Genomic DNA, 19116 nt, shown 5'->3' on the forward strand with positions numbered 1-19116 from the left:
GAGATGAGATTTGGATGGGGACACAGCCAAACCATATCACAGGGAAAGGTGAAGTTGGCACTTATGAAGGACCTAGCAGTCATTGGAGGAGTAACCTTGAGGGAGAGTAATATAACATGATAACATCTGTGCTTTAGATAGATCACTCCTGTGGCACGATGGGAAATGGATATGAAGAAGAAAAAAAGAAATGTAGAAAACTCATGAGAAGATCATTGCAATGATCCTACCTCAGGATGGATTCAGAGGGATGAGATAGGATGGAAGTGACAGAAAAGCAGAGCAATGGATAGATTTGAGAAGCATTTGCTAAGCTTTAATAAACATTTTTATATATCTAAATTAGTACAATTGTACAGTCTTAAGCATAATGAAGATAATCCTTATATTTCTGTAAAATGAAAGCATTTCCATCTACATTGAATTATTTATTTGATGAGAGTTTACTTATATTTTGTTCTTGCTATGTTTAAGTAATTTAATCAAATTTAATATATTTTAAATATTGTGGTTTGACCTTGGAAACATGAAGGTAAAGAATAAGTCTATACTTAAATCTGAATTTAATATCCTTCAGTAGAGTAAAAGTTTCTCTCATAATTGCCTTCAGTACAAAAACATTAAGTTAAAGCCTAGGTGAACTATCATAAGCAAATAAATGTTGACATTTAAAAATACCTACAGCAGAAAACTACACACATTTAAGAAGTTAGTACATGCCGAGATTCTGGTAATGGTAGGGAACTTAAATGCCTTTTCGATAAAATGTATCATTTGAAGATGAGGAAACTGAGTGACTTGCAAAGGATACACAAGCAGCAAGCAGTTAGAGCCTGATCTTGGACTGACTCCAATCCAATTCATCTTTTAACACGGACTTTACTGTCTCCTAACAAGGACATTCTTTTATTCATATGTGTGATTCCCTAAGCAGGATCTCTCCATCTCAGCAGTATTGACATTTTAGACTAAATAATTCCTTGTTGTGGGCATGTACCTGTGCATTGTAGAAGGTTTAGCAGCATTCCTGGCTTCTGCCTACTAGCTACTAGTAACATCCCCCTGCTACCCATTGTAGCAATCAAAATGTCGCCAAACATTGACAAATATCCCGATGGGCAAAATGCCCCCCTCCAGTAAAGAAACAACTGCTCTAAGTCCTGTAGGTCCCTAAAATGCTGTGAACTTGAGCTCAAATAGGAAGCATCCCAAAAACTTCTCATATAATTCTAAATCTCAGCTACACTATCTGCAATTTTCATATCCTTTTCTCAAAAAGTTCAGGATCTGTGTGCCTGCTTTCTGGCTCTCCATTTGCTATGACAGTCTTGGTAAAAGAAAAATCACTGACAAATTAAATTTAACAGAGTTTAACTGAGGAAAGAATAATTCACTGGAGTCAGAGAGGCTCCAGCACAGTCAGGTGGTGGAAGATTTATGTACACAAAGGGAAGCAATGTACAGAAAACAGAAGTAAGTTACAGAAACAGCTGGATTGCTTACAGTTCTCTGTTGGCCTTATTTGAACCGAGTTTGAATAATTGGCTGCCTTTGATTGGCTAAAACTGAGTGATTGGCACAAGAGTAGGTTACACTCAGTTTACACACCCAGTTAGGTTACAGTTCAATGTTCACAGAGAAACCTTTAGGTAAAACTTAGACTATCTAAGGAGGCATCTTTGGGCTAAACTTAGTCTAACAGTCCTTTCTCTCTGCTCTCAGCCCAGTCCTTGCCATTCCCAGCTCTGCTTAGGATCAGAGGAAACCAAATTTTCTAGGCCCTCTTGCTTTGTGGCTTCTAGGAGGGTTCAGCCAATGGAAATCTGACAGAAGACTGCAGTGGGCAGGAGAGAAGCCAGGGCACTTGTCTCTCTTCTTCTGAGAATGAGTGCTAAGTCTCCATGGCTCCTGTTCCTGTTAGTCTTTCTCTGGAATCCAAGTCATGGAGCATCTTCCACAAGGTGGCCCTGGATCCTGGGATCTGGTAACATTATCTCTGTCCCCCCAGTCCTAAGGGTAGTAGCAACTCCTACCGTTGCTAATCTCTACTTTACCTTGCCTCCCAATTGGCTTATTACATTCCATCCCCTCTGAAAGCAGTGACTATGGATTTAATTTTCCCCCACTAAAATTTGTATGTTGAAGCCACCATTGTGGCTGTATTTGGAGTAATAAAGTAATTAATGTTAAATAAGTTTATAAGGGTGGAATCATGAACTGATAGGATTATTGTCTTTATAAGAAGACACAACAGAGTGCACTCTCTCTCTCTCTCTCTTCTTACCTTGTAAAGACACAGTAAGATGTTGTTCAACTGCAAGCCAGGAAGAGAGCCCTTACCAGGAAATGATAGGATGGCACCTTGATCCTTGACTTTGCAAACTCCAGAAATCTGAGAGAAAAAAAAATGCTGTTGTTTAAGCTACTCAGTCAGCTGTATTTTGTTATGGGAGCCCAAGCTAATACAGGAGATCCCTGTATAATTTTTTCTTTGTTTGAAATAGCTGGAGGTTTTCATTTTTCTGTCAACCCTGACTGATACAAGTTCTTTATATCATTGCTACCATATAATATTTATAGAGCCTGTAATGTACCGGACATTATGCAAAAGACATGTTAATATTCATTTTCTTATCTATCCCAATAACACTGTAACAATGACAAAATGGTATGACATAAGGAGCACAGATTTTAAGTCACTTAGACTGAATCATAACTAGTCCACTTACTAGCTGCATAACCTAAGAAAAGTTAATCTTTTTAGGCCCTGCTTTCGTTATCTGTAGATTGGTCTAGTAATAGTATCAGACGAAGAGGGTTGTTCTGAATTAAGTAAGTTACTTTACGTAAAGTGCTTAGAATGTAGTAAGTGCTCAGTCTTTTATTTTTTGTAGGGGGGTGCAAGACAACAAATTCAAACTTATGTACATGGCATCTGGGTTGGGGTATGGAAAATTACTGAGGCACTGTGTGTATGTTATTTGTGCATGGGAATGAAACTCCTTGACCCTGAAAACAGGACAGGGAGTGGAGTGGGTGGTGTGATAAAGAACGCTGAAATCAGTGTCCTGAGAGTGCACTTTGAGTGCATACAAGGTCACAGGTGCCTCAGTAACCCACCTCAAATGAACATCCAGTGGATGTTTGTAGTTAATACAATCCCTTTCAATAAATACTTGGCAGACGGATGCTGGGGTGGACTCTCTCAGAAGACCTACTCCCTATCCCTGCTCAGCTGGAATTGTCTGACTACTTCATTCTTGGTGTTCACTGCAAGCTATAAGCTCTGTAACTGGTGCCCCTGGTGTGATCGCCTTGAATTTATGGATGAAGGCGAAGAGCTCATCAGTTTTCGTGGAATCCCGGTAAGGGACAGTCCTGACTCCCACCAGAAGGATAGGATGCATGCATAAAATATCAGGGGTTAGGTTGCCATGGGTCAAAAAATCATCGAAGAGCAGAAAGTATTTTTTAAAACAGTGCAACAGCTACTTAAGTCTATCCAGTGCACTGTAGAGCCTGGAGCCCTATACAAGCTTATGTTTTTAATCCGGCAGGAATGCCCTTGGTTTCCTGATCAAAGAACCTTAGATTTAGAGTTATGGGAGCAGGTAGATTGCTGTCTGAAAAGAGGATATAAGAAAGGCCATTTTACTAATGTTACTATTTTGACTACCTGGGCGCTGGCACACTGTGCGTTGTATCCTCTTTATCTGCCAGATTGTGGTGAGTCAAACTGCCCATCTTCTCCACCTGAAGGGAATTCAGGAGATTTAAAGGAGAAGGAAAAGCAGAAACCAGAACAAGAGAGAGAGACTTCTCTCCCTGCTTCATTTGCTTCTATGGGGAATAAGGAAAATATTTTTTCTAGTGAGGATAAGGACGGACTGGAGCCTTTTGCTCTCCCTGTAGAAAAGCTATTGCCCTCTTTTCATCCACCCTTAAAGGGATCTGCATTCATTGGCCCTGCTCAGGCAACAGTGTCTTCCATTCCCTTTGAGGATATTAGAGGCTGCCCAAGAGATGATTCTTGGATAAAACGCCCTAGTCGGTGAACATCTATATGATCAGGTGGCCACATCTCCTTGACAAACTTCCCAGCTGGAGGAGCACCTCCAGGAGGGAAGGCAAGTGGCTGATTATGATTGCTTTCCTAACATGCAAGTTCTCATTTCCTACTTCCAGCATCAGCCTTTCTGGCCTTGTCTATTTTTCTGTTTCCCTGGGCCATAAGGGAAAGTTGCATCCTGCCTCCTGGTTTTAGCCTAGAAAGCTCTGGCTTTCTTGCTGCCCACAGAGGACTGGAGCAGGAGAGTTGCTAAAATGTCATGGAGTGCCCATTTGGTCACTGGCAGTCTGGGCAGTTGCCCCTATCTGGGTTTGTGGTGATGGAGGAGAAACCAAGAGGCACAGACCGAGTCCCTGGGTGGCTGCAGGCAGTTCCAGCTGGGTCTAAGGATCCTTCTCACCATGGTCATGTGCCTTAGTAACTGTGCTCAGAAAGTGGCCTGTTGCTTGCTGTGCTGCTGCTTTTCCTACTTCTGCTCTTCCTTGCCATTGTTGCATGTCTCAGCTGACAAGTAATTCCTTGTCTTCCTTAGGGAAAGGGCTAAGACACAGTCCCTGTGCACCCAACCTTATTAGTCTAAGGTAGGCAGAGGAGTGTGGAGCAGCCTAGAGTACAGAGCACTGGGGGAGGAGCCCGCTAATAAGGGGTGCTCTCCGGTAGCCAAATGACAAATACTGGGCTGAGGTGGAGGAGCCCTGCCAGCTGCTGTCATCTTCAGGAGATAGACGCAGCAATAAGGAATGTTTGTTTCTCTTTTTTATAAAATGTTTAAAAACACTGAGGCTAGGAAACTTCAAAGCAGACTCTGTGCTGCATATATGCTTCTCCCCTGGGCCTCTCTGATTGAGGATAGTAAAAATAATAAAAAGCTCAGTATATTTTCAGTACCTTACCTAACAGGGCTGGCTCCAAGCGTAGGTGGCCTGGAGGATGAGGGGAGAGGTTTTCTTCCAGCCTGTTACCCTCTTGCCTCCTGCCTCTGTGCTTAAACACGCACTTTCCCACCTGGTCATTCTCTAGCCTCTTACTGCCACGTGTAGTCTTCCTTCCTTCCCCTCAGGGCAAGAGTAGCAACAGGTGGCAAGCTGTTAGAAAGAGAGGCTGTCTAAGGAGCCCAGAGCATATAGGAAGAACCCAGCTACAGCCCTGCTTTGGCAAGCTCACTTCTAAGACAATCCAGTTAAAGGCTAATGGAAGAAAATGGCCAACACCTGAAGACATTTTTAAAAGTTTTTTTGTTTTCTTTTTCTTTTAAACACATTTAAGCTAACTCAATGCAGGTTTATTATCCTGGTGACTTGCTGTCACATTTTTAAAACTTTCAAAGGCCAAAACATATGGTAAAAATCACTTAAAATATTTATCCCTTCCATGCGTTAGTTTAACAGGTAAGCTTTATCTTTTGCCATTTCTGTATCTTATGTGCTATTTACCTATCTCATAATCTCTCTAAACATATACAAAAGACCACAGATTTAATAGCTTCTGTTATCATAAAGGGACACCGGCATTGCATCCAGTTGTCAGGAATGATCCTGCTACTCTTTTCCTACCAGTAAGCAATATTATAGAAGTATAATATACAGACAATATAGTCAATAATTCCTAATATATAGCTCTGGGAATATGTGTACATCTATGTAAGCACTAAGATCAGAGTTGGGCACAGTGATTCATGCCTGTAAGCTCAGCTACTTGGGAAGCTGAGCAGAAGGGTCTTTTGACCCCAGAAGTTCGAGACCAGCCTGAACAACAAAGCAAGACCCCCATCTCCAAAAAAGAAGAAAAAATAAAGAACATTTCCAGCACACCAGAATTCTCCTTCATGCCGCCCCTCAGTTGTGTGCTGTATTTGGCTCACACCAACTTGCTGAGCACATTGCACACATATACGTCGCTTCCCAGCTTCGTGTTCAGTAACATCACATTGGTAGCTTGAAATCTACCATGCTGGGAGTATTTATGCTATTAGAAACTGATGAATGCTGTAAATTCAGGATTCAGGGCTTTTTCTTTTTTGGAGAACTGGTTGGTAAACATTTGCCAGTATACTGCCCCTCTCTGCCAATACGTCCCTAAAGGTAACCAGTCTTCTGACTTCTTCAGACTCATTTTGCCTGCTCGTGAACCTTCTCTAAGTGGAATAATGAAGTGTGCACTCTGGCTTCTTTTGCTCAACATCTTGTGTGTGAGATCCATCTATGTGTTGCATGTAGCTGTAGTTTATTTTCATTGCTATGGGATATTTCATTGTGTATGAATATATCACAAAGTGTTTCCATTATTCTGTTGATGGGTGTATAGTTTGCATTCAGTTTGTCATGATTATAAAAAAAGAAACAACTTGAAGAATGGTCACAGCAATTACAAACAAGCACCCTTCACAAATTACAATGAAGGCTTTCAATGGTTAAACCCCAATACTTGGTTATCTGGGTTAAACATATGCATTTGGGTGATGGCCGCTATACTTATTATTTCTTGTATCTGTTTGTTAGGCATTTGCAGATGGTTCTGTACTGCCACCCAACGACGCATCTACAACCAGGGAAGAAGCTAACTTTGCATTGGTTGACCAGCATGCTTTAAGAATTAAAGAAGGCGGAGATGTAGGGGGTGCAGAACAACATATTTAAGCTTATGTACATGACATTTGAGGTTGGGGTATGGAAAATTACTGAGGCACTGTGTATGTTATTTGTGCATGGGAATGAAACTTCTTGACCTTGAAAACAGGACAGGGAGTGGAGTGGTTGGTGTGATAAGGAACGCTGAAAACAGCCTCCTGAGGATGCAGTTTGAGTGTGTACAAGGTCACAGGTGCCTCAGTAACCCACCTCAAATGACCATAGTGGATGTTTGTAGTTAATACAATCCCTTTCAATAAATATTTGGTGGATGGATGCTGGGACAGACTCTCTCAGAAGAGCTACTCCATAGCCCTGCTCAGCTGGATCTGTCTGAATACTTTGTTCTTGGCATTCACTGCAAGCTATAAGCTCTGCATTTTTAACTACAATTTATGCCTATTATATGCCAAGCACAGCAATAGATACTGGAGATATAAAGACAAATAAAAAACAATCAATGCCTTCAAAGAGTTCGACGATGCTAACAGAGGCAAACACATGAAAAGGTAATTATAATAAAATATGCCAAGTTTATTGATAGATTTATTATGAGAAAGCTAACATGATTAACAGTGAGGGTTTGGGACACATTTGACAGGGTCTGATTCCTGGCTCTGCCAATTACTAATTGACTCTAAGCAGGTTATCCATCTCTTTTGAGCCTCAATGTTCTCACCTGTGAAATGGGAATGATAAGAGTACCCACCTCAATAAGGATATAGTGATTAGAAATGAGATAATAAAAGCAAAGGTTTGGGTATTGTTCCTGGAAGATGACATGTATTCAAAGAAGGAGAGCTGTTTTTATCATTAACAGGGAAGCACAGACTAAGGGTGCCTAACCCAACCCAAAGGTCTCCCAAGTTTCCTACTGCCTGGCAGCCATTCTCTTTTTTTTTTTTTTTTTTTTTTTGAGACGGAGTCTCACTCTCTCACTAGACTGGAGTGCAGCAGTGTGATCTTGGCTCACTACAACTTCTGCCCCCTGGGTTCAAGCAATTCCTGTACCTTAGCCTCCCAAGTAGCTGGGATTACAGGCATGCACCATCACAACAAGATGATTTTTGTATTTTCAGAAGAGATGGGGTTTCGTCATGTTAGCCAGGATGGTCTTGATCTCCTGACTTCATGATCCACTGGCCTTGGCCTCTCAAAGGGCTGGGATTATAGGCACAAGCCATCATGCCTGGCTCCTTGGCAGCCACTCTAATCTACTTGACAAGAGCTGCCTACCTTAATGTTTCTCCTTCTCAGAAGATGAGACTGAGTCTATTATACTTTTCTAGTATGAGCATAAATTAGGACAAGCCCTTTATAAAATTTCTTGACACCAATCTATTAAAGCTAAACATATACATACAAAGCAGTTCCACTCCTGCATATACAGCCAGAAATGAGTACATATATCTTCCAAATGATATGCAAAAGAATGTTATAGGCTCAGACCTATTTGTTCCCACAACAGATACACAGCAAAAGAGATACTATTAGTAGTTCTGACATAAATAGAAACAAGATGGTGACACTTTTACCTGGATCATTGTCAATTATTTTATCATCAGACTTGATTCAATGGTATCACCAATGATTGATACTTCACACAAAAGAGTGTTGTTTCTGAAAAACCCCAGATCCACTGTCTTAACTATCTATGGCCCTGTCAACTTAGAGATGATTATTCCACTGGGTGGCTCCAGAAGAACATTTTAAGCACAGTACCACCTGAACACAATGATCAGACACAGAAAAGCACCAATGTAAACAGTTACTTTTATTTTGAGTAAAAATACACATTCATGTCATTTCCCTCATGTCCCTCAAACTGTAAATATGTTCAATATGTCTAGAAGATATCGTGGTCTAGCTTGCTGAGACATTTTAAAAATACAGCTGATCCTGATGTACATAGCACTTATATATTTAAAGTTACAAAGCCAAAACAAAATGTTAAAGGGGTTTGACTGACGATAGCTTGACACTTCCACAGATTCATTTGCTCCCAATCTGGCAATACAGGACCATAGAAAACACCAAACCAAGTATCTAGAGAATAAAATAACAGGATTAACATGGAATTTAAGGGGAACACTGGACAAATTATAAATAAACACAGAGAACATTATATTTGAAAAGATTCTGTATACTGACAGTTCCAATCTTATCTAAGTCATCTTTCTTGGGAAATTAGAGGTTCCATGGGACAAAAGAGCATTGCAAAAGCTCTCCGAGTTTTTTTGTGTGTTTTAATCACCATTTTTTAGCTGGCCTCTAGTTAACTGGCCATATAGAACTGCACAATAGCAGCTGACACCAGAGGACCCACTCCCTTTTCGGGAACACACATATTCTTCTGCAGAGTGTCTCCTAAGAGCACCGGGGATCTCAGATCCCTGGGGGCTAAATATATGTACTGCTTCCATAAAAAGGTTGTGATCATCTGTTTTAAATCAACTACATAAAAATCAAGGAGTCTAGAATTTCTCTTGCTGTAGTTTTAGGCATTTCCAAGAGGAATAAAAAAATGAAGTAACTTTTTTTCAAAAAGCTTCTAAACTACGGGGAATAGCTTAAATCAGGAATTTCCTTTGAAGTGAAAAAGCACAGCTGAAAATCTGGGGCATAATTTCCACCTCATTAAGTAGCTCTCCCAAGAATGAGAGACCTCAAAATTTGCTCTAATTGGCTGTACAGTTGGTGACTCGCACGCTATGTCTTTGACGTAGAAATGACAGATAGGACCTGTGTGCATTACCAATAGAAACTTTCCTCCCTCACCAGCCCCCTTTGAAGGGAGGATGGAGGGGGCAAAGTGCCATTTATGCTGAGTCAACTCAAATGCTTCTACTGTGTTTAGACTTTGTGCTTACTAACACTTTCCTGGAAATATAATTCAAATGAGAACAGCTAACCAATACTTCTTTCTTCTTAAAAAGGTTGACAATGATTCTCTGCAAAAGCAATAATTTCCATTCAAAATGTTCTACAATTCAAGACCGAAATTTAGTCTTTTTGCCTTGATCCTGAGCCTTAAGTCTGTGGGACAAGTATCAAGAAAGAACTTTTTTTAATGGGAAAAATAATGAAATAAGACAACTTTCACTGCTACATCCTTGAAATAGAAGCCCACCATTTATCAGCAGACTAGACAGTTAATATCACTTTCTTGCATTTCATTGTCTGTGAAAAGAACATTTATCATTTTTCAGAAAAATAGCACATAATTAAAAGAGATTTGTCATTTTATAATGTATGCCAAGACTCATAATAAATTTGCTAAGAGGTATGCAGCAGTCTAAAAAAATTATAAAATTATCATTTTTGTTTTAACTGGTTTATTTCTAGGACCTCTTGTCAGGATAACTGTTATCCTACAAAGTGATGACTCTCAGTGTATAGCCTTTTTTTTTTTAAATTAAAGCGAGGAAAGTGCTGATCATTTTTTGTGCTTGTAAGTTGCTACAGTCAAATAAGGAGAGATGTAATAGTCTTGTTTTAAGCTAGAATAATGAGAATTGCAAAAATGTCTATAGATAAATTTTCCTTGCAGAATAAGGTATTTTGCATAATTTTTAGCATCCAATGTGACAAGAATCCCTTAGGTATAGAGTCTTAATAGACCCTTGAAACAAATATTGGCCCACCTCACTAAAACCTATGCCTAAACATACTAATGCTGAAGGTCTAAATGTGGGAGAATCTTTTTTCATATGACACTTTTCCGTGGAGATGATCTGAACCTATTTTCTGCAGGAAGATATTTGCTTCTGTTTCCTCAAAAGTATTTTTTAGAAGAGATTTTCTATCTCTGTATCTCTGTGTTTTTTTTAATTTGAACTTTGGAAACAGAGAAAAGAGGCCTAAGTCATAGGGCAGTAGGCAACTTCTACTAATGATTGTGAGATGGACTATAAAGTGCATTTTTTGGATACATAATTTATAGACTGGGTATCAGAAGACTTTTTGAATCTCCTTTTTGAATAAAAAAGATGGAATATAAAATGATTTGTTTCCCTTCAAACCTTAGAGGGAGGAAGGTTTTAGATTGAGGAACTGTGTGACAATTTTTAAAAGTTCAAACAGTTATTTGAACCAACTATTTACCGTATCTGCATATGGTCTAGAAATCACATCAAATTTGACTGGTCTAATTAAAAAGCCAGTTATATTTTATGATAGCACCACAAAAACTCCATACCTACAAATTACTGTATAGAATGTTTTTATTAAGCAATTTCTCTGAATATGTCTTTAGAAGAGCCAATAAAATATTTAAACATGTAATTAATACATGGAATATACCAATTTCATAAAATACTAAAATGCATTAATCTTTCTATAATCTTATTTTCCACTAGATGTATTTCAATTCTTGAAAATGCCTTTGACTCTGACACAAAAGATTTCTTTAGTCTCCTCAATCAAGTATGTCCTTACTTTTTCTGGTTTTGCTAATTGAGGAGCATCTGTGATTTGAGCTAGAGATAGTCAATTGTCAGAACTTGGGTCTAACATGAAATATAACTCTTATATTAAATATCTCACTTAAACTTTATAAAGATGTGCTTTATGTATTACATGTATGCATGTGTGTGTGTGTGTAAATACATATATATACATGATTTATTACTCATTTTCATGGCCATTAGTCCTATTTATAAATTAGTATAAACCCAGAATACAAAGCAGAGAAACAAAAGACATCTTACAAAATGCAGAATCAAGAGAAATAGACCTAATCCATAGCGCCATTTAACTTTCAATGTATATCAGATCTAAAGAAAGATGGCCATAACCTACCAACAAAGAATGCTTCATATTTAGACCTATTCATCTGGACTATATGAAAGTAATACTCCACAGTTCAAGTTGCTGTAAATAGTCCCTAACCTTTCTCTAATAGTTGCCTGGGAAATTCCACCAGCACTCTAAAGAACCACTTAGAACACTAAATTGCTTCATTCCCAGTTAAAATTTCTTTCTAGCAGTGATGTGGCATGAGTAAGAGGAAGAAAGCTACCAGAAAGCCCAAGGAGTATCTTGTGCAGGGTTCCATGAGGGTGAAGCACAAGTCACTCAGCTGAGCTAACCAGCTCTCACAGGCATTAACCCGGGAGATACCTCATATTATTAAAACTATTGCTAATGCCTTGGAATAGGATGGTGAGTGATATTAATCCACTGGATATCAAAATACCCAAGATTTGGGATGATTCCAAAATGCTTCTCTGAAGCAGTTTTAATTCATGTTCTTGGCAAAGATTTTTAGGCCATGTGAAAAGTGTCTTTCAGGGTTTTTTTGTTTTTTGTTTTTTTTTTTTTGAAGAAAGTTCATTAAGATAAAAATCCTATGCAGGATATTTTTTCAACATCAATAATTAAAGTCATGAAAGTAAGACATAAGCCTCAATTTTCCTTGAAAATTTGTTCAAGTGAGTCAATAGTAAATAGTACTTAAGCAGAGGAAATCAGAGGCAATTGCCTCTACTATTTAGGACTTGTTAGATTTCGCTAAAATACAGTACGTTACAAGGAAATAGCTCCTCACACTCTTAATTGAGTTTTTATTTTCTGTTTCAAAATCAGAATAAGAAAATGTAATGGTCAAATTTTGCTTTCTTTGGTACTTTTTCTTCTAAATTAGGAAACTTTTAACCCCTGTGCTAGTTTTCAATGAGAAAAGGATACGTGTCACTAAGAAGTATGTGAAAATTAACTCTTTTTCTCAATAGAGAGGTCATTCAGAAGCAAGAGTCTCAGCCATGCTCACAGTTCATAAGACTGTAATCTCCCCCTCAGACTCCAGCTAAATGAGGTAGATGGTGGGCCTTTATTACCCAGTGCTTTTCTAAAGCATCTGGGTTTTTTTTATGGTTGTTGTGTCTTTTGTTGTTTATTTGTTCACCATCAATATTTGTTAGAATTAATGAACAAGCAAGGGAATAAATGAAGAGTCAGTAATACAAGATTATACTGTACCTCAACAACTGCCAGTCCAAATGCTATTCCAATAACTATAATCACATTTTTTGCCAATAGGTTTTTTATGAAAGAAATACAGGGCTGTTAAAAAACAAAACATAAAAAGTTACCTCTCAGAAAAATTTGACCTTATATTAATCAAAATTTTTATTCATCTGGTTGACTTTTTACATTGCTATCAAGAAGCATACTCAACAATAAGGAACTGGATCATTCCTTTCACTCCCTGCTTCACTTTTGCTTCAAAAGGTTATAACTTTTGTGGTTTGTTTATACATTAAAAAGCATTTGAGGAACAAAATTTTGCTTGACTGCCTAATTGTTGATTCTAGGGATTAATAATTTTAAATAATGATTTTTCATGAACATATCCTCAAGTGATAGATTTTATAATTTATACTATAAATTTTATAGTCAATAAAGCTATACATTTTACAACATAAAATGTTATAATTATAAATAAATAAAATGTTAATTTATAACATAAAATGTTATAAATAAAATGTTAATAAATAATTTTTTCTTAACTTTACTCATTTTAGAACTGATACCACCTTGATTATGGATATTTTAGGTTTGTAATCTACAACAGAGAGGTTCCTGGTTGAGGTTTTAGCTATTAATATTACAAATTTTTATTTTTAAAACAAGGTATTTTCTTTCTTTTTTTTTCTTTGAGACAGGGTCTCCCTCCAGCCCCCAAGCTGAAGTGCAGAGGTGCAATCTTGGGTCACTGCAGCCTTGACTTCCTGGGCTCCAGTGATCCTCCCACCTTAGCCTCCCAGGTAGGTGAACTGTAAGCATGTGCCACCATGCTTGGCTAATTTTTGTTGTGTTTCATAGAGACGGGATTTTGCCATGTTGCCCAGGCTTATCTTGAACTCCTGGGCTCAAGCAATCCACCTGCTTCAGCCTCTGAGAGTGCTAGGATACCAGGTGTGAGGTCACCATTGCTAGACAAAACAAGATACTTTCAAAATCCCTCAATATTTATCAGTGTTATTTTTATCTCAAAAAAAAAAAAAAAATTACCATGTCTACCATTATGCCATTTTTAGATTAAAAAAAAGAGGATTTAGGAAGTTGACTCTCTGTTACGTTTTTGAAATGTATTCAATCCAGCATGCATTTTCATGCTTAAAACATTTTGGACTAGACCTAATAACGTCAAGAATTGTAAATTATGGGAAGAATTTTTTAAATGAAAAAAGACTATACAATATGATAGTGTTATTTTTGTACTGCCCTAAAATATATTGTCCCTCTGATGGTCATATATGTGCAAAGGGCTAACAAAACATTACTATTTTTTAAATAAAATAAAAGTCTTCCAAAAAGCTAAATGATCTTTCCTCTTCTTTTCTGAATCTAATGAGTTTCTCCATTCACATGGAATCCAAAGTGGTAAACATTCAAGGAAATCATTATGTCATTTAGGGTTAACAATGAGGTTAATGATTATATGTAGTAAGTACATTCATTATGTTTCAGGGATTTTTCCCTTCCTCTTCCCTAGGATAATGAGGTTATCTTGGCAAAAGGAAGAGAAGAAAAAGAAATGTGAATTATGGCCATTCCAGATTTCTTATTTTACCAGATTTCTTGCAAATGACACACGGCAGATGGGAGCATTTTATGAATTTACAACCTTCCTTTTAGGAAGCTGGTGTAGCTATTAGCCTATATTCAGCTGAATTATGTGTGAACCTACAGAAAATATCTAGTAGGGTTTTTTTAGCATAATTCCAGGGGCTTTTCAGAATCTGTCTTGAGGAAAAATATCTTTGAGTTGAATTTAAACAGGAGACAAATAGCAATCTGCAATTGAATTTACTGATCTCCTCATTATCCTAAGTGGAAACTATGTTCATTTACACCATATTTATTTCCCCTTTTCCTGGTAAATATTGTGTCACTAACATTAGGTGGGGAGGAGGGGAGCAGGGAGAATATAAACTTTTTTAGTAATATTACTTGGACAATGAAAAACACAGTAGCACTGTAGTCTGGTAGATTGCTTCTTGAGTTGCTTTAAATATTAGCCACATACATTAAGTATTAATGACAGCAATTCCCCTTCAGGGCAGAGCCTCTTTAATTTTGATTAGATCAGCAAAAAAATCAGTAGGGAGAGCGAAGTTTCCTCTGAGATACTCTCTATTTCCTTTTATAAATTAATCTCAGTATCACTTGCTAAACCAAAACAATTCTAGATTAAAAATAATCTTCAGTTATTATAGATATTAATATTAATTCCTTGTGATTTACAATGGTTTTTCATGTATCTGCCTCTCAGCTAGATTTTAATCTCCTAGAGGAGCCAGAAGCATTTCTGATCCTAGCAAGGGTCTGTCTGACATGTAGTAGGCACTGAAGAATAACAGCAAATAAATGAAACACGCATATCAACTGTGATTTTTGTACACATTTCTTCTAAGCTGAAGGAACAGCTTACGAAGGGACAGATGTCATGTTCCGCATGAAGCCATACCCTGAACCTCACAGACTAAGTTAGATGGGGCTTCATAACAGCTTGCGCCAATCCCTATCCAAAAGATACCAGTAGACCATTGGATGAAAGTTGCCTAATTATCTTTCTCTCTTTCTTAGTTGAGCATTGGCTCCATGAGGGCAAACATTGTAGAATGTTTCTTTGACCTATTAAGGTTGGGCTTAAATGATGCCAGACTCATAGAAGAAATGAAGTCTACCTGCTTTGATCTTTAAATAAGGATTTTTTTTTTAATTTGAGAAATTCCTGAGATTTTTATATCATGATTTCCATTGTACTTGATGAATTTAAATTTTTTGTAGAGATTTCCATTGTGAAAATGAAGTAACAAAATTACTTATTGTACCAAATGTGATTTAGTTCTCACCTCTTTGTAAACACGTTTCCCATTATAATTGGTGCACAGTTCCTGTACATCTTGACATTCACATAATTTGGGATATTGTTGAAAATTATTTCCCCAATCTGCAGCTCCATTTACCAAACCACAGCATTTAAACTGTTTGATAAAAGGTAGAATGAAAAGCAGTCAGTAAGAAGACTAAAAACATTGGCAATATGTTAAATTAGAAATTTCTGAAATCATTATTAAAATGGTTATTGTGCTAAAATACCACATAAGTCACCTTTCACTTTTCTAAATGTAGAAGAAAAAAATAAGGATTTTTTCTTTTTGATATTTACATTAATGATGGAAGAATGCAGTTGCAGATTCAAAAATCTGAAGAAGTTGGGAAGATGAAAAAGTTACCTATAGTTTTTAATGAGAGAAGAAAGGGGCCAAGTCAGAGCTGCATAACTTAGACATTGTCAAAGAAGTTTCCAAAGAATTCACAAGAGAGTGAAACACATTTCCTTAAAGAATTGTTGCTCAAAAGACACATGAAGTTTTAAAAGTGAAATTTCCACTCCATGATCTCAGATCACTTTTGAAAGAGAGGAGGGAAAAGATGACAGGTATTGCAAAGACCAAAATCGATGCTCAAGAAGCCTCCCATAAGCTTGAATTTTATGAACATCTTTAAAATATGGGTGGGAACACAAATGAATAATTAAGATCTCAGCATAATATCAGCCAAGTTACAGCCCCAGAATCAACTGATCCATGGAAAAACGCTAAAAAGAGAGGAAAGAGGTTTTGTAGCCATGTTTGAAGAAGGAAAACCAGGAAGTGATAACCCCAAGAATCAGGGCATGTAGCGCATAATATTATTAGATGGGAGATACATAATTATTTCCATCTTGCTTCCAACTGCTCTATAAGGGGGAAAACACTTCATGTAGAAATGGGGGGGAAATACAACTGTATAAAACAGAGCCAAGAATGAGTGATCTTCCCAGCTCTGATACATTGCAATTCTAAGATATTGAAAAAATTTTCATTTCCTGGGCAGTGATGATGTTTATTACCCACGCTAGTTAAACCTCTGTGCCAAAGTTTGTTCATCTGTAAAATACAGATAATAGCAGTTGCTAAAAATAGCATTTAATTTACAGATTTATCACAAAGATAAACGTGAGAAAATCCATTTAACAATAAGAAGTCCCAGCTTGAAGAAAGCACTCAATAATGCATTTGCTTTTATTGTTTTTATTTTTATTGTTTTCTGTAGGTGTTGTTTCTGTAGTGCTCTCACAGGAACATGATATTTCAGCATTGTAATCACTGAATTGAATAAATAGAAAATATCTTTTCAATTCTGTCATTGATGTAGAGCGAGGAGTGATGATTAATATGCTGGAGAACAGAGTCAAATTTCAAAGATAGTTCAAACAACAGATATAAACTAACAAATTCAACTGAGGCAGATATGAAGTCTTGTACTTGGGCCCAAAGACTGAGTTACACAAAAACATTACTCAACTGATGTTTATATGATGAACAGCTGGGAATTTCAGTTTATTTCAAGGTCAGTACTACCAAGGAGGGTACTCTTGAAACAACCTTTTTTCCTGTTCCCATGGTAGAGATGATTCATTGTTTATTCTTTCTGACTACATAATCTTGGGTGGTATTAATTGATACAGACACCCTCTGTCAAATGTAAATTAAGTTCCACTATAAAATGTATATTCTCACCCACAGATCAGCTCATATTTGGAATATGGTAGACCTCAGGACTCCTTAGGGAGTCATAGAGACATACCACAGGTGAGAGGGTAGAAGTTGAGAAAGTTAAAACTTGTCACAATATTGGGTCACTAGGCCAGAGATAGGAGCAGTTAGGGAAGAAGTTGGTCAGGACTTGAAAGTGGTATAAACAGCTGGATGAAAACGGTACTATGCACTGAATGATACAACACCTCTAGACAAATAATCATGAGCAAGAATACAAGAGGGGTGCATTCCACTAGTATGTTAACAGGAAATTTCTGTTGGAGATCCTGAAAACCAAAGAGAAAGCTTCAGTGTCTGCAGCTTCTGTCAATGTGTTATGGACTCCAGGTCAGGTCATCCAGCCAGAGTTTGTGGTGGTAGGATTCTTTTCTCAAAGAAGCATATATATATATATATATATATAGCATAGTGGAGAAGAAGAAGAGGAAGAGGGAGGAGGAAGAGGAGAAGAAGAGGAGCAGGAAGAAGAGGGAGAAAGGAGAAGAAGAAGAAGAAGGAAGAGGAAAGGAAGAAGAAGAAGAAGGAGGGGGGCATGGGGAGGAGGAGGGGGAGGAGGAGAAAGGGGAGGGAGAGGAGGAGGGGAGGAGGAGGGGGAGGGGGAGGGGAAAGGGGAGGAGGAGGGGAAATAAAGCCAGAATCTATCCAAATAGGAACTAGTGAATGTTCTTGGGGGATGAGATGTTATCTGATAAACAGTTTGAGAAACCAAGGATGTTTCCACTTGAAAAGCAAGGATTTTAGGAGTGGAACAACAGCCATTCTCAAAGAAAAATCTATCATATATAAGAGCATCAATATTTTTTTCCTCTGAAACTCTGGAAAAACTAGTACTAAATGATATAAATCCTAGGAAGGCAGATTTTGTTTCAAACTAAGAAAGAACATACTAATCATAAGATTGTATATAAGCAGGATGGGCAAAAATTAGTAAACTTTCACCTCTTTAATATTTCATTTGAGGGTAGATGACCATAAATATAAAATATATTTATCATGAGAAGTCAGAGTGAATGACCTATAAAATTCATGCCTCTCCTAAGATTCTGTCAATTTCTATAACATGCATGAAGTGAATATTACTACAAGTAGTTAATGTGATAGGAATTCAAAATAAGAATGGTATGGTTAGGAGGAATTCCACAGAGTAGCTAACATTTTCGTCAAACTTTAAAGTATATATTAGAAAGAAAAAGTAGTAAGAGCACTCCAAGGATGGAAATCGATGCAAAGGAAAGAAGGCAGAATTGTTCAAGGAACCCTGAGTACACAGACCTGGCTGGACTACAGCTTACTCTTTAGGGAGCAGTACTTAGTACAGTTAAAAGATTTGGTAGGAGCCAGATGGCAAAAGACCTCCAATGCCTACCCAAAATTTGACTTTAAAGAAAAGAAAAAAATGAGAGAACAGTGTACTGATTTTAAAAAATAATAGACTGGTCAGACAGATCTGGGTTTCAATTTTCAAATTCCAAGGCCATCACTTGGTAGCTGCCAGACCTCCCTAAATCCCAATCTCCTTATCTGTAAAATGGGGTTAATGAAAATAATGATATTACCCATCCCGTAGGGTTGTTGTGGGTATGAAATGAGCTATGGGATATAAAAACTGTACATAGTAGCAATTAATGTTAGCTATTACTATTTTATGAGACAGAGAAGCAGTGAAGGCTTAGAATGAGAAAAATAGAGGCTGGACATGGTTGCTCATGCTTGTAATCCCAGCACTTTGGGAGGCCAAGGCAGGAGGATCATTTGAGATCAGGAGTTTGAGACCAGTCTAGGCAATATAGTGATATTATTAATAATA

At 37.5% G+C, this 19116-nt stretch overlaps 1 protein-coding gene across 1 annotated transcript in view; it reads right to left on the minus strand.

The window, feature by feature from the left end:
• Nucleotides 1-8450: 8450 nt before the first annotated feature.
• Nucleotides 8451-19116, minus strand: part of TSPAN8 (tetraspanin 8) — a 30412-nt gene continuing 19746 nt past the window's right edge. The window contains exons 6-8 of the mRNA XM_002752785.7: nt 15558-15689; nt 12676-12759; nt 8451-8742 (exon numbers count right to left, since the gene is read on the minus strand). Of these exons, the coding sequence (XP_002752831.1) occupies nt 8689-8742; nt 12676-12759; nt 15558-15689 (270 nt within the window). The 3' untranslated portion in view covers nt 8451-8688. The remainder of the gene's footprint in view (nt 8743-12675; nt 12760-15557; nt 15690-19116) is intronic.

The sequence above is a fragment of the Callithrix jacchus genome, chromosome 9 (genome assembly GCF_049354715.1).
Source record: "Callithrix jacchus isolate 240 chromosome 9, calJac240_pri, whole genome shotgun sequence".
In the NCBI taxonomy this organism is placed as follows: domain Eukaryota; kingdom Metazoa; phylum Chordata; class Mammalia; order Primates; family Cebidae; genus Callithrix; species Callithrix jacchus.